The sequence below is a fragment of the Canis lupus genome, chromosome 11 (genome assembly GCF_048164855.1).
Source record: "Canis lupus baileyi chromosome 11, mCanLup2.hap1, whole genome shotgun sequence".
NCBI lineage: Eukaryota > Metazoa > Chordata > Mammalia > Carnivora > Canidae > Canis > Canis lupus.
Genome location: NC_132848.1, coordinates 7,745,168 through 7,762,272, shown reverse-complemented (window position 1 = coordinate 7,762,272; position 17,105 = coordinate 7,745,168). Strand labels below are relative to the sequence as shown.

At 33.1% G+C, this 17,105-nt stretch overlaps 1 protein-coding gene across 3 annotated transcripts in view; it reads right to left on the bottom strand.

The window, feature by feature from the left end:
• MON2 (MON2 homolog, regulator of endosome-to-Golgi trafficking) overlaps positions 1 to 17,105 on the bottom strand; it is a 104,444-nt gene that overhangs the window by 67,201 nt on the left and 20,138 nt on the right. For 2 of the 3 annotated variants that reach the window (XM_072843043.1, XM_072843044.1), the window contains exons 3-8: positions 12,895 to 13,022; positions 11,840 to 11,971; positions 11,003 to 11,132; positions 8,788 to 8,885; positions 7,929 to 8,054; positions 5,203 to 5,397 (exon numbers count right to left, since the gene is read on the bottom strand). In XM_072843043.1, the coding sequence (XP_072699144.1) occupies positions 5,203 to 5,397; positions 7,929 to 8,054; positions 8,788 to 8,885; positions 11,003 to 11,132; positions 11,840 to 11,971; positions 12,895 to 13,022 (809 nt within the window). Of the gene's footprint in view, positions 1 to 5,202; positions 5,398 to 7,928; positions 8,055 to 8,787; positions 8,886 to 11,002; positions 11,133 to 11,839; positions 11,972 to 12,894; positions 13,023 to 16,342; positions 16,424 to 17,105 lie in introns of all 3 variants that reach the window. The other variant, XM_072843045.1, reaches the window with a different exon arrangement.

The following is a 17,105-nucleotide window of genomic DNA, read 5'->3' as shown; positions in this document are numbered from 1 at the left end:
TGGGCTCAACACAGAGCCTGCTTGAGATTCTCTCTCTCTCTCTCTCTCTGCCCCTCCTCCAACTTGCACACTCTCTCTCAAATAAATACATCTTAAAAAAAAAAAACAAATTAATTAAAAAAAAAGAAGATATCACTTAAAAAAAATATATATATATATATAAAATCTTTGTTTTCCCATTGGAAAAATAGTAAGTTTTTATGTTAACAAGAATGGGTTTAATATGATCTCAGACTTAATCTTTAACAAAATAAATGACAGAAATTATCCACATAAACAAAAGCTCCACAACATTTTATTATAAGTATAATGGGATCCAAAGACTACAAAGTATAAGAATTATTACTCTAGTATGTCTCCTAGGAGATGTATCGTTTCCATGTTTAAATAAAGAAAACACAAAGAAAGGAGAGACAAGCATTCCATAACAATTACATATCTTATTCCACAAGTACCGCACCTTTAACTTTTGCCTTTGGAGAAACTGTAGAATGTCTAAACTTTCCCATACTGATAAGTTCCAATGTCACAAAGTGTAACACTGAGGAACTAATATCTTTTCCTTTTTTAAAGATTTTATTTACTTATTTGATAGAGAGTATGAGCAAAAGAGAGAGCATGAGTAGGGGCAGAGAGGAAGCAGACTCCCCAGCTGAGCAGGAGCCTGACGCAAGGCTCCATCCCAGGACCCGGGGATCATGACCTGGGCCAAAGGCAGACACTTAACTGACTGAGCCACTCAGGAGCCCCGGAGGAACTAATATCTTATATACAACTGAAGAATTCATCTTTATAAACACAGTCCTAGAGCTGCCTTATCAGGAAGGGAAATTTTACCAGTTGGTTATCAGCCCCTATGAGTGATATACACAGAAGTAGGCATTTTTCTACTTTGAGGTAATAACAATCAATCTTTCTTGTAGCTGGCAATACTGTTATTTATGTTCCCCTTTTATCCCCTCAAGTCAAAGAAATTAAGGTCTAAATATGGAGAATGGTATAGGAACAGTAGTAAGAAAGCAGAGAAGTAAGTCAAATGCACTGGAATTAAGAGCATGGGGTTTAGGGCCTATAAAAGAATTCATTAACATCTCAGCTCCATGGCTTAGAAAGTATGATCTCAGGCAAATTACATAAATATCCTGAGTCTCATTTTTTCAGCTGTATTAAAGTCTAAATGAATTAATATATGTAAAGCACCTTGTGCGGTATCCAAAATATATGCACTCAAAAACAGCAATTTCATAAAAAACTGAAATTACTGAAGAATAGAGTATCCCTATCTCTGAAAAAGTCACCAGATGAACTGCTACATAACAGAACGAGTGGAGAGAAGCCAAGTTCTTAGTCTGTTGGGATACCATAGCAGATCACAGACTGGGTGGCTTAAGTAACAAATTTATTTGGCACAGTTCTGGAGGCTTTAAGTCTGAGATCAGGGTGCCAGCATCATCAGGTTTGCGTGACAGCACTCTTCCTAGCTTGCAGACAGCTGCCTTATTACCATGTTCTCACGTGATAGAAATAGAGCAAACAAGCTCCTTTTGTATAAGGTCACTAAACCCCATCATGATGGCCCTACCTGCATGATCTCATCTAAACCTAAGTATCTCCCAAAGATTCCATCTCCAAATGCTATGATGTTCATTTTGAGGGGCACAACGCAGCACCAAGTTTTATAAAAATAAAAAAGAAGCTGGTAATTCTTGGTTTGGAAACAGAAAATGTATATTCTATATTTGTTATGAAAATGTATATTCTAAAAAAAAAAAAAAAAGAAAATGTATATTCTATATTTGTTATGTTATATTCTATATTGTTATGATTTGTTATATGTGTTAAGATATAAGCACGCTGCATTACTGTGAGAACAGAAGACTTGGTGCTCTATGACTGACGAGTGGCTATGAAAAAGAAAAGGAGGAATGTCTTTTCTTCCTATATATAACCTTATCTTAATTTAATGTAGCTAAACCTGCATTTTAGAGAGAAGCCCTCCTAAGACAACTCTGATAATATTTAGGAAAATAAGTAGGAGAGTGATATATATTGGGCCTTGTCACAGGTAATGAACTGTACCAGCTTTTGTTTATCTGGCAAGGTCTTAATTTCCCCTTCACTGGCAGGTTTTTTCCCTTCCAGTACTTTGAATATAGTATCCCATTTCCTTCTGGGAACCTGTAAGGTTTGAAACCTATAAGGTTTCTGCTGAGAAATCTACTGAGTCTTAGGAGTGATCCTTTGCATATGACAAGTTGCTTTCCTTTTGCTGCTTGAAAGATTCTCTGTAAATTTTAACAGCTTAATTATAATGTGTCTTGGTATAGCTCCCTTGGTATAGATTAATCTTAGTTATAATTCTCTGAGTTCATGAATTTATATGTCCCTTTCCTTTTCAAAGTTGGGAAATTTGGGGCCTTTACTTCAAATAGGCTGTCTCTTTCTTTCCTCATCTGAGACTTCCATAATGTATTGTGAAGTAATAAATATGTATATTGGTCTCTGTTCCTAGTTTCTGACACTAAAATCCCCATAATTTCCTGAGTAATAGAAGCATCTAACACAGAGCTCCTAAGTCTCTTGGAATTTCCTATGTGAATAGTATCTTCAATTCTAATGAGGCAACTCTTGATGGAATGCAGAGTAGGGGCTGGATATCAGGAAAAACAATCATAATTAGAAACTTGAGATTTACAGCCCCATCCCTCATTCTCTGGAGAGGGGAGAGTGGTAGAAACTGAATTAAAACAAAACAAAACAAAAAACACTGTAAAAATCCTAAAAGTACAGTTTAGGGAGCTTCTAGGTTGGTGAACACATCTACATGCCAAGAGAGCTGCACATCCCAACTTCAGGGAGACAGAAGCTCCTGCTCTTGGGACTTTTCCAGACCTTGCTCTATGAATCTCTTCATCTGCCTGTTCAGTAGTTCTTTTAAAATATTCTTTGTAATAAATAGGCAATAGTAAATAAACTGTTTTCCTAGGTTCTGTGAACTAGTTTAGCAAATTATCAAACCCAAAGAGGAGGTTGTGGGAACTTCCCATATATAACAAAGTTAGAGGGGCAGCCCCAGTGGCGCAGCGGTTTAGTACCGCCTGCAGCCTGGGGTGTGATCCTGGAGACCCGGGATCGAGTCCCACATCAGGGTCCCTACATGGTGCCTGCTTCTCCCTCTGCCTGTGTCTCTGCCTCTCTCTTTCTAGCTGTGTCTCTATGAATAAATAAATAAAATCTTAAAAAAAAAAATAACCAAGTTAGAATTTGTGAGCAACCAGGCAACCTACTACTTACAATTGGCATCTGCAACAGAGAAGAGTCTTTTGTGGGACTGAGTCTTTAACTGTATGATCTGTGCTAACTCTAGTTAGTGTTAGAGATGAATTGAAATGTAGGATATCTGGCGGTCAGAGAACTGGTTGATATGAGTAAAAATCCTGATGTCTGAGGTGTTATGAGTGTGAGACTGGAACCCAGTGTGTTTTTCCAGGCGTGTATCTTGGTCTACTGGATGGTATACGATCAGTCCCTTAGAGGCTCTTCATTCTTTTGTTGTTGTTGTTGTTCTTCTTCTTCTTCTGACCTGGTAATTGCAAATGACTTGTCTTCAATTCTGTTGATTCTTCCTTCTAGTCTACTAATCCAATTTACTGTTGACCCCCTCTAGTGACTTTTTCAATTCAGTTACTGTATTCTTATACTTTATGTTTTTGTTTTAGTCTTCTTTACAGTTTCTATCTCTTTATTGATATTCTCATTTTGTTCATACACCACTTTCTTGATTTCATTTAGTTGTCTGTATTCTCTCCTAGCTCACTCAGCATCTTTATGATTATGTTGAATTTTTTTCAGGAAACTCACTGACCTCCATTTCTTTATGGTTAGTTTCTGGAGATTAATTTTGTTCCTTGAAGTGGGCCATGTTTCTCTGTTTCTTAGTATATGCCTTGTTATTTTTTATTGTTGTTGAAATTTGGGCATTTGAAAAAAGCCAACTCTTTTAGTCTTTATGGACTGGCTTTATATGCGGAAAGATCTTCACCAATAAGCTTGGGATCCTCTCAAACCTCTTCTGTCAAATGTGTCTCCTCTGAGCTTGTGTGTGTAATTTCCTAGCTGAAGACATTTATTGGTTTTTATTTAGAATGGAGCTCCCCCTGGTGTATGTCCACATTAGGATGCTCTCTGGGCAACAGCAAGCAGCAGGCCTTGCCTTTGTTCCCAGTAGGCCCAAGTATGCTGCTGCCTTTCTTGTCAGTGAGACAGAAATGGGTTGGGCATACCCCCAAAAAGTCAGAATGGTGGTTACACTATTTCATCTTTTTTCCCATCTGAAGGAGAAGCTGCAGGTCAAGAGTTTTCTCCTGATCACACACCCTATGCTGTGTGAGGAGTGGGATGAGGTATGCAGGTAAGTGCAATGAGGTTTCCTATCCACTCTAATGAACCTCTCTGCTTCACCTTACATATAACCTCTTAACTATATCTGAAGTTCTCACAGAAGTAATCTATGTACTGTTAACTTGGTGTCTCCTTGGAGGACAGAGGGCCTGGAGCTCCAAACTCAAACGTTTTGCTGATGTCACTCGGATTTACATTTTTTAAAAAGTTTCTTTGTGGATTGAAACAGACTATAAATAAGTATAATTTAGAAAGTGTAATAGCTGACAGATAAAGGCTCCCTATCTTTGGAGAAATTAAACTACTTTTCATTTATTTTCAGCAAGTACCAGGAGACCTTGGCATACATAAATGTATGCAAAATAAATACAGTACTGGACTAGAAGTCAGAACAGTTGATTTTTAATCCTAGAGTTCACCAAATTTTTAACTTCTTTGCTTTAATCTGTTTATATACATGAAATAGTATAAGTGAAAGCAGTATAAATTGCAGATACTGTAATTTTAATTATCCTTCAAATGACATATAGATAATTAGCTAAAAAGCTAAATTCCCAAGCCACAAATTCTGTGCTGCCTTCAGATAACAGGCCATGACTCTCCTTGATATACATTAAAAATACTATATAAAACATAAGCAGAATCTAAGAAAGTACAGAATAAACCCATAGGGTAAGCAGAAAAATACCTATAAATACTTAAAAAGAAATTCTGCTAAAGTGAAAAAAAACTGAATGCATTAAAATAAATCACCATTTAAAAAGAGCACTACATGGAATTACACATACAATTAGCACTTACCAAAAGGCTGTAAAATTGCTTAATCAGAACAGATACTACTCTCAGCAAACGCATGCAGATGGGAAAATACGGTTTTTCAACTGGTGCCGGAGAAGATGAAGAGCTGGAACCTTGTCTGAACTTTATATTTGGAGAAAAGAGTTTTATCACAAGAGGACATACCCTTTCTTTGAGGAGGAAACTAAACTCTTGGTGCTATTTGCAAAGATAAAAAAAAATATATATTAACTTAGTTTGTACTTAATACTTTTAAAACACAGTCTTACTAGCAAACAGAACTTAATAATCAGTATGAATAATTTAGCTTTATGTTTAATTTACTATTCTACAGTTTACACACAATTATGAAATTAGTGTTGCTATTTAGAGTATAAGATCAAAATGATCGTCAATATTTCAAAAAGTTTTAAAAAGAATCCAATTTAAAAAGGAACATTTAATCATTTAGAATTAAGTGGTTCATCATTTGTCATTTTAATTTTGGTAGAACACTAGCAATTAAAAACAAAGAAAAGAAGAAAGAAGACACATTACACAAATTCAAACACCTAAAGCATTTAAAATAGGCAGCTGAGAGAACATCAGATAGATGTTATATTATTCATTAATTTTATTTTGCCAACATAACAATTCCATTCAGGCATGGAGGATTTAATAATTAACTTCATATTTCATTCTACTTAGATCGCTTAAACAGAATGCAATATGCTGCTTTTTTAAAAAACCCAATGACAAGCATTTTTTTTTTTAAGTTTTTATTTCTTCAATCCCTACACCACCATGTGGCTCAAACTCATGACCCTAAGGATCGAGTCGCATGCCCCTTGGCTAAGCCAGTCAGGCACCCTAATTATTTTAAAGTCCGGGAAAGCTTGCAAGGGATTCTTAAATTTTACTTGATTAGTCATGGCATATTATACAGAAAACCTTCCTTAAACTGTTAACTCCCTGCCTATATTAGCCAAAAGTAGTCCCATTTTACTGATAGCATAAGGTCTAGAGTATATATATATTTTTAAGATTCTATTTATTTATTCATGAGAGATATACAGAGAGAGAGGCAGAGACACAGGCAGAGGGAGAAGCAGGCTCCATGCAGGGAGCCAGATGCGGCACTTGATCCCAGGACCCAGGGATCACGCCGTAAGCCAAGGCAGACGCTCAACTGCTGAGCCACCCAGGTGTCCCAGGTCTAGAGTATATTTAATGTCTAACCTCAAATATACATTCTTTTGTTGTTTTAATCATACAAATATCATTGAGGCTGAGAACAAGACAAAATTATAAAAATCATCCAATCTAATCTTTAATCTTACAGAAAAGGAAAAAAAAAAAAAAACAAGGCACAGAGCCATTTATTTGCTCTGAATTTATTCACTCAGAATTAAGATTTTTTAGAGGTCTCCTTATAAGAAATGAGATGGACTAGAGAACAAAAATGAGACAATATCAGTAAGCGTAAAGATAAAAATACAAGTCTTGGGCAGCCCCGGTGGCCCAGCCGTTTAGTGCCGACTTTGGCCCAGGGCATGATCCTGGAGACCCAGGATTGAGTCCCATGTTAGGCTCCCTGTGTGGAGCCTGCTTCTCCCTCTGCCTGTGTCTCTGCCTCTCCCCTTCTCTCTCACTGTGTCTGTCATGAATAATAAAAATTAATAAAAAATAAATAAAAATAAATAAAAGTCTTATCTAATCTCACTTCCTATAGATAAGTTATTTGATCATTGCTAACTTCTGAATGTATATCTTTCCAGACTTTTATATGCATTTTAATATACTTTCTAATTCTTTGCCCTCTAAATGGGATCTTAAAAGTTAGGTGGTTTGAAATTCTACTCTCATATCTACAGTTGGTTTCTCTGACCACCAAATATACATTTTCATACTTCACTAAATAAATTTATATATTGGTTAACAAATAAATATTACAGACAATCTTAAAAGTTTTATCTATCCACTTTTCCCCTCACCACTCAACTGAATACAACTGGGCTTCCTTTATAACCACAAGGAATCATCCCAACTCTACTCAAACTATTCTCATCACAGTCATGACCTTTATGCCCCCAAATTATCAACCATATAATAAAAGTTTCAGTTCCAATTCCTGTGCTAAAGAATCTTCTACTATTGCGGCATGTGATTCACACATTCTGTAGGTCAGAGGGAAAGATAAAACAGATGACTTAAGGAAGCATTATGGTAGGGAAAAGAGCTAGGCTAGTAGTAAAAAGATCTAAATTTCAGTTTAAGATGTGCTAATAACTAAGGAACCCGATGTACATCATTGAATCAATTTTAGACTTTAGCCTCTTGCAAATTAAATTAGAAGTTTGGAGTCTTTCTTACTTTACTCCCTATTTACTCCCAATACTGTGTTGAAGTATTTTGTATTGCAAGTTAAATTTATCAACCACTGACTACTTCTTTTTTCCATCTGAATTATCCAAAAGCACATAGTTTTTGTATTTCAATTTTCAAATATTATAAAAAATAGCTCATTACCAAATTCCCTAATATACACAGGATGGGAAATGCCTCACTAGGCGGTCCCTAGGGATTCCTTCTAATGTTAAAATTTCAAAATGGTAGGGCACTATAATAACATAGTCTGAAGCTGTAATTCTTTCACTCCTCTAACGTGGGAAAAAGAATTATGTTACTTTCTTAAAAACCATCTATGAAAAAATTATTATTTTTATTACAAGATACTACAAATGGCTTACTTGTAAAAAGACCTGTGGAAAATCATTCAGGACTGACTCAAGTAATTCAAGGCCAAATGTTCGAGTCATTTCTGTCATCCCTACTAGCCAGTAAGGCGCATCAGCGTTAACCAACTGACAAAGGTCCTGGGAAAATAAGTCAAACAATAAATAAAAAAATAAATAAAACATTCACATACTGGAATGAAATGTGCTTTCCAAAATTCATAAAATTTTTAAAAATTATCTCTTCTTATTTGGTAGTTATTTTTACCTCTTAGAAACTAAGCACTGGTAATTCAATTCTGACAAACTATATACTTGATTATATAAGTAAACTTTCATAGAACTATATAACTATTGATAATACATAAGGTGTACAGATAAATAGTTAAGTCTTTTAATGAAAAAAACACTTAACCCTTTAATAAAAAATAAAAACTTCAGTGCAGATAAATCTTATTTTAATTAAAAGATTTATTTATTCATGACAAGTAACATAAAAATGAGGTATCTGTATATCAAATTATATTAAATAGACCAAAGGCTTATTAGTTAAATTTTTATGTTAAAGGAATTATTTTATATTACTAGTCATCCCTAATATGCCTATTTTTCTAGTTCTGGGGCTAATTCATTTTACTTACTTAAAATGAAATGTAACATTTTATCATGTTGCTTAGCCATTAACTATAGATGATGCTCTTTAATGTTTTATGACATTTTTATAACATTTTTAAAATACTACTTTTGACCCTTTAAAATCTGACAATTTAAAAAACTGACACTTTAAAAATTAAATCAGACATAAAATTCCAAAATCAAAAATTCACACAAAAGAGTATTTTATAATAAAAATTATTTTTATCAACTGAAATACCTGGAAAAGCATGTATGCATCTTTAGCACAAGGTTTGAGGGTGCTGACAGATCTTCTGTTACTATTTCCTTGGACCAGTACTGGTTGTTCTATAATATCTGCAATCAAAATAGGATGTGTTTTAGGGGTTTATAATGACCTTTAATAAATCCTATATGCTATTTAAAATAAATGTTTATGAAATCATAAACTTTAAATATAGGCTCAGAACTATGCCTCCAAAATGGAGGGAAAAATCAGGAATTTATTTTTATATAAAATGCCATAAAAACTACTCTTAACTATCTTATGTCATTTTAGTAAGCTTGTTACTTTTATCTTACACATTTGATTTTCCCAGGTTCCCATTCCCTAATCCCTTTATTTTATGGATTTGAAATTCACATGATTGATGAATGTGCCTTTAAATATCAAACAAACATAAAAGTTTACCACATGGTTAATTCCATTATCATCTCAGCATATACCAGAGAATTAACTGCTTAATCTGCCACAATTACTATGTCAGATATAGATACTGACAGCTAGAAAGGTGCTTCCCTACTCAGCATTTCTTTGAATACTAGTAAGATATCCTTTCTTGTAAATTGTGACAGCCTATTTTGAATAAATGTTGACTTAATGACTACTTAAAAAACAAATAAAGTTCTAAGTATTTCCACCTTACTAGAAAGTATTAAATGAGATACTGGTCTTTAGAGACACACAGCTAAAACTACCAACCCAGGAATCATAGTGATGTTATGAATTTATAACACATCCAAACTGGAGAACTGCCCTGTTTTATCCTATAACTTTAATTCTGTAATATTTCAAACTCTAGACTTCAACTGGCATTAACCCTGGGGAAAAAAAGAAGAAAAACCAATACATCAAATATGTGGAAATATTCTAATAAACCAACAGATTAAGAATGTCTGAAACTGAATGTGAAAAATCTGACCAAAAGAAAAAAAGAAAAAAAAAAAGAAAAATCTGACCAATGGTTAACTTTAGGAAAACTGAAGGAATTATTAGAATAGGCAGCATTACCACTACTTACTAGTATTCCCATTTTTTAAAGTAATACCAAAAGAACCGCAAATGAAATCAGAGCATAAAATTAAAAGTTGGGGGTGGGGGAAGCCATGTAAAAGGAAAAGGTAGTTTAACTTTTGTTTCTTGAATGCATAAAGCAGACAGGTTGCTTAGAAGGTAACACCTTATGATCATTTCAACTAATTATGGGGGTTAATTTACTTTTCATCCAATAACAAGTGAAAAATACAATTTCTATAGCTAAAAGTTATCAAACTATTAAAACTATAACAAACAGTATCTCTAGGGATCCCTGGGTGGCGCAGCGGTTTGGCGCCTGCCTTTGGCCCAGGGCGCGATCCTGGAGACCCGGGATCGAATCCCACGTCGGGCTCCCGGTGCATGGAGCCTGCTTCTCCCTCTGCCTGTGTCTCTGCCTCTCTCTCTCTCTCTCTCTCTCTCTCTCTCTCTGTGACTATCATAAATAAATAAAAAATAAATAAATAAATAAATAAATAAATAAATAAATAAATAAAACAGTATCTCTAGCTCTGACATGTTTCTAAGTTTTTAGAAAATTTTTTTAAATCACAAAGAAAACGATGTTTAAAATTACAATAAAGATATTTGATGAAAATATGAAGATTAATCTTTACATAAATATCTTTCATTAACACATCTTAATAGGTACAGACAAAAATTCACATGAGGGGAAACCCACTCTTGGAAATTTACCTTAAAGAAGTAATTCAAATGGAAAAATATATGTAGGAGGACACTCATAAGAGTACTAAAATACTAAAGACAATATAAGTGTCCAACAGGAAACTAGTTCATTAAACTGCCAAATAGTCACAAAACATAGTGCATCCATTAAAATTTAAATTACAAAAATAAAATAACATGAAAAATTCATATAATGTAATGTTTAGCTAAAAATACATATAATGCAGTATTTGGTATAAAATGTGAAATTATGCATAATTAGAAATAAACAGAAAATAAAGAGTCTATTCTTGGGGTGTAACACTACCGGGGATTTAGTTTTTTGAACTGCCATTGTCAATATAATAGTATTGTTAAAATAAATATATTTTTTCAAATATTCTAGTTTTTCGGTAGCCTAAGTTCACAGGGCAAAGACTGAAAATCAAAAGAGAAAAATCATGGATAGAAGAAACCACTTTTATCACTCTACCTCTGTATCGTTCATCTTCAGCAACCATCCTCTCAAAAACAACAGTAACAACTTGTCGCACGGTAGCAGCAGCTGTATTATTTGTAATATTATCTTTTGTGAAGTGTAGTCGAAAACAAAGAACAATTGCCTAAAGGAACAATTTTCATTTGGTGATAAAAGATTGAAGAACAGAGTAACTATTTATTTTCTTTGATGTAACCCAAAACTAACTAATTTATGTTTGGCTATTCCAATCGTAGATCCTAAAAATTCCACCATCTTATATAATAAAACTAGTAAAATCCTTGGATTTTGAAGTAATTCAAACTCTCTGTAAATATACAATCACATAAAATTAGGTAAGGTAATGTGAAATACGCCTTTCACAACTTGGTTCTTTTAGCATGTATATAAAAATGTGTTATGCTTTATTCTCCCAGAATGACTTGTTTTGCAAAAACCAAGGACTTAAAGGTTGTTATATCACTTAGTCATCTGGAGAAATATAAATATGCTAAGCATGTAAATGAATAAAGTACCCAAAGCAACCGAGAATAATGATACCTCCAAACCTATTTTTTTCTATTTCTGTGGGCTACTTTTCTCTTTTCATTTCCTATTTGTGACTAAGCCTATTAGCTATTCCCAATGGGCTCTGCTCAATTACCTAAACCTCATTTCCACTCTAATCTGGGAACAATAAGGCACCAGTGGTTTTTAACATGCAATGTCCATTATCGTGACAGCCACAGGGAAGTTGCTTTTGGTACAAACAGTACAAGGCTTTCCTCTTTCAGCAAGCTCATTCTAATACTGTCTCAAAGCACTTATGAACTTCGACAACGGGTGTCCTACCTTAGAGAGTGACTCGTCATGAACTACCGTATTGGTTGTTAAAAGAACAAGAACTGTTTGAAGTAGCTTAAGTTCTTCAAGACTGTTTTCCATTAGCTGCCAAAGCATATTAATTATATTTCCAGCTGCAGTCTGTAAAATAATTATTTGAATTACTGTCAGCAAATAAAATATAAGGTGTTTAGATCCCTAAATAAGATGTACAAATATTACCTCACCTGGAGAGAATTTCTCGATCATACTAACAAAACCCATGTTTCTAGATCTATACAGATCAAAACACATCTCTCAACTAATTTGAGATTTACAGCTAATTAATTTTCTTCTCAAAAAAAAAATTTCTTTAAAACATACCATTTGAATATTTGCAAATAACTGCATCCAATACTGAGATACCTAGTCAGAAGTCGAAGCTCATTTCTACAATGTGGATATATTTCATTCAGACATTTATAGACATATGCAAATTGAGACTTCTCTGTTTCATATATTATTCCATTTACAATGTTACACAAAAAACAAAATGTGATTCAAATTAACACATTTATAAAGTCAATTAAATCTGATATTGTTTAGAATGTTATATTAAAAGCAAATGAATTTATCATTTCTATTAAAGAACCTTATGGAGTACAAAGTTATGGTAACACCACTACATTTGAAAGCAGGATGCAGATTCATATTGATTTAGTGTTTTTCCTTGTTTTATCATAATAATATTGGTTAGATACAAACAACTCAAATTAATGAACAAATTATCACTTCAGGTAATCTAGGAAAATCATTCTTTCTTCCTTTTAAAAAAATTATAAATTATGTTCTCTTCAATGACACTGATCTGTACTACTGAATGGTGACTTCTTAATCATGACATGACAAAATGCACTTTTTCTTTATTCATTCATTATTCAGGAATGTTTAATAGTGAGAAAATCTGGTGATTCAAGCACATAAACTGCTTTACATTAAATTATCAAGTATGCTTCATTCGCCCCTGATGAAAACTCTTGATTTGATTCTCAGGTGCACAATTGAGAAAAAAATCTTCACATTACCTCAGACACGACTTCATGTGACATGAGTCTCTGAATGGCGGCCAAACATAGCTGAGTAATCTTTGGTTCCTTCGTTCCACAACCCATTAGAAATGGCTGAACAACCTCTGAGCTGTTCTCTTTCAAGGCTTTATTTAGAACACATATAAAATGAATTATTAAATCTAATTCATAAGTAGGAATACATTTTTGTATTTACAACTAGGATTAACAATCTTAATAAAAACCACTTTATGTAAATACTAAAATGGAAATTAAGTAGTAAGAGTTGAAATACTTAAGATGGATACTACAGACTCAATATCTAAACTATCCCCTTTGCTACAGCTTTCCCATGCTTTTTTCCTAGCCCTGTCTTTCAGTTTTCCTCCATCTTTTGCTGTAAACTCTTTAGGGACAACTGCTCAGAAGTTCTCCTGCCTCAAAGAAGCACTCTATTTCTTCAACAGTGCAGAAGGGAAAATATGAAAAAGAATTCTTCTAGAGCAGAAAAAGTAATTAAAAATAGTATATACATCATCCCCATCACCCTTCTGAATGTTCGGAAGCTCCCTAGAATTTCATTACATGTCTTGAATTTATATAGTCCTAATTTCTTCAAGAAATAAACTCATTAAAAACAATAACATTGCTCGTCTTATTACTAAAGCATTACTTTAAATTAATTGGAGGAACATGCTGCAATTCCAAATCTTAATTTAAACTCCTTCCACAAAGCCAATTCTTTCAGAAGTTTTAAGGTAGCAACAAAAATGTAAAAAGTTGGAAAATGCACTAACTGTAGAATACCTGATTAAATTTACGAAATGAAATTAAATCACTAAGTATACACTTACTTAATGGCTATACAAAGATGAATAAGACAGGTTTGTCATCCTCAGAGAATTTAAATAGATAATATGGAATTCCAAGGAAAGAGAACATTAAACTTATGTGTTTGGTATATGGTTTTCAAAGGTACTACATCCATCAATTATTCTTTAAGACTTGTAATTAAGACATACAAATTTTAGTTTTAACATATTTTTCAAAAGAAATTGCTAGAAAGTCATCCATAATCACCATTAGAAATGTAAAACCAGTGTTAACATTAATTTCATCTTTTAAATTCCTAACTTTCTTTTCCAAAAGCTCCCTTTATAGTGTGCGAAATAAAGACCACAATTTTCTACAGCATACTCTGCAAAGTCCCTCAGTATGCCGGGATAAATTACTGATTTAACATAGCTAAGAGATGGCAAATATGACCGGCAAAGAACAGTGTTTCCAAAAAGGCTCCCTGCCTTACTTATTTCTTTGTTTTCTTAAACATAAAAGTTTTGATTCAAACCCAGAGTCACATATTTTCCATAACCATGTCTCAAAACATTTATATGAATGATTAACAAAGGACAGTAAAGCTCAAAAAAGTACTATTCTGAAGCAGTAAATATCCTACCATATTCATTCCTGTCAGAATCCATGAAGTATGACGCTAGCCCTAACTCTACTGAACGTGCCTTGTCATTAAATGCTGTTCAGGTAAACAAAAGTTTCCAACAGTAACAAGTTGCATTTATCATTTTTATGATGTTTACAGGTTTCTCATTTGAGTATCACAATAATCACAGAGTTTATATTATACAGCATGATTTGGCTCAAGTACACAAGTAAGCGGTAAAGCCAGATTTTTAAAATAGGTCTTCTAACCCCTGGTTTGCTATTCTTCCCACAACATTATACTGCCACTCTTTAAGGTAAACAGCACTTAATGCAAATCTAAGTTAAAGCTGTTAAAAGTATCTAAGAGGAACCAATGATCTGCACTGCTGTCTGCCTAAAGTCTTCAGAAAAATGAAAGAGACTGTTCTCAAAGGAGGAAAAAAATGTATTTTCTTAAGTGTCTGATAACAATGACTTCAAGACACACTCAAGTATCACACAGAAAAATCAGTGCCATACAATCAATGCTTTCTTTTTTTTTTTTTCAATCAATGCTTTCTAATCACTTAGAATTGTTCTTCACAATTTCATCCAACAAGGCCATTGTCATCTCCTGTTTCTTTGATAACAGCCATTCTGACAGGTGTAAAGCGACATCTCATTGTGGTTTTGATGTGCATTTTCCTGATGATTAATGATGCTGCGCATCTTTTCATATACCTGTTGGCCATCTGTATGTCTCCTTTGGAAAAATGTCTACATAGATTTTCTGCCTATTTTATAATCAGATTGTTTAGGATGCCTCATTTTTTGAAAGAATACTTCATTACTGTCTCTGAGCTCATCTTCTAAGCCAATGTTACCCATTCCACACATATTGATGCTGGTGCTTTTTTGACCTTACCATAAAATGTCAACAGAAAATTTCTGTACAACAACTAGGGTGACATTTTAAATAGCAAGCAAACTTACGGGATAACAAACAATGCATATAACTCAAATGATGTAATAATAATAAGAAGAACCATAAACAAATTCACTTATGCACCAAAAAAAAGACACCTACATGTTACCTAGCCCACAATGATTCTAAGATGCCATCAATTGTAAGATGCATACCAATTTAAGGAATACTGAAATGTGAGAAATCTGTGCAGCTTAGAATGAATAAAATAAGGTGAATTTCAGTGAAATGTATACAGGTCAATCACAGTTACCCAAATGTCTCAAGTTAGGATAAATCAAAATAGTTTTAAAAATAATTTTTAGGGACACATGGGTGCCCTAGTCAAGCTTCCAACTCTTTATAAATTTTATTTTACTGTAACTCAAAGGACTCAAACTTCTATCTCTTGCCTCCTTCACATTTTCTTTTTCTCCCAGTTTATATAAGAATATAATAATCAAAAAAGAAAGTTTCTATGTTATCCAGAATAATCAACAACAAAAAAGATACAATCTATTGATCTGTCATTTGAAGCACAGTGTGAAAATGAAAACATCTACCATATCTAGATCACGATGCAGTCAAATATAATATAATTTTTTAAAAGTTGGTTTTTTCTTCTTTTAAAAGTGACAGTAGTCTTAAACAGAAATTAATCTTGCTCTCCTAATTGAAGAGATAGGTGCTCTCTCTTTACACACAATAATTTTAATGACGTGCTACTTAAACGTAGCTTTATATAAAAACCCTCCTACGGACTTAGACTTTAGAAATCACACTGAGGAGAAAGCTGTGTAGCAATAAAGACATCTTGAGCTAACCATTTTTAGAAATCATTCCAGGAAAAAAGAGGAAAAGGTCAACTCTTTTTAATCAAAACTCTCTATTTCAATTTCCTTTAAAATATAAAGACAGGTTTTTAGGGGGTCAGAAAAAAAATTTACTTTTCTTTTTTTTTTTTTTTTTTACCTAAGTTCTTTAATAAACATAACTCCTTTAATAGAATAACACTATGTTTGATAAATATATTTTATTTCCAAATTTTATAACTGTGAGATCAAACGATACACTTTCACACACCTGTAAGAGGTCCAGCAGGTCCCCATATCCTAGGGGTTTCCTTGCTCTGAGCAGTTTCACTGCATAATTGTAGTTTTTATCCTGGAAAGAAAGAATTAAACTAGGATACCCCACTATGAATCATATTAATGGGGATTAATAAAAGTTTCATTATGATAAATTTTAATGGTCATTAAATAACAAATTGTAATTCTTGTGAAAGAAATAAGATGTGATGCAGACATGATTACTATCCTCAAAACCCCTTAAAATTTAATTATGGAAAAGACTGATATTTCTAACAACAGTAAAAAAATATTTTTTAATGGTTCAAAGGTCTGAAAATACCTTAAATGACTCAAGAATAGGAGGAAAAATAAAATATGGTTTCATATTAAAAGCACATTATATGAAAAGGAAGGATTATTCAACAAATGACACCAATACAATCAGTAATTTTGCAAAAGAAAAAAATCTAGGTCCTCATGTCACTCCACATATTATTAAGAAAAGAATTAAACAAACAAACATAAAAAAACTAAAAGAAAAAAAAACTAAAAGAAAATAAAAATGACTATCTACTATGTGGAAGAAGGGCTTCCTAAGCACAAAGCAACAAATGAGAAAAGTTACATTATGTAAAAACGAAAAACATCTAGATAAAAAATTAAATGAATTGTAGGAAATACAAACATGATGGGAAGTCAATACTTCTGTTATATAAACAGCTCAAATAATTTGATAAAACACAAAAACTCAAGGAATAAATGGAAACTGAAAAAAA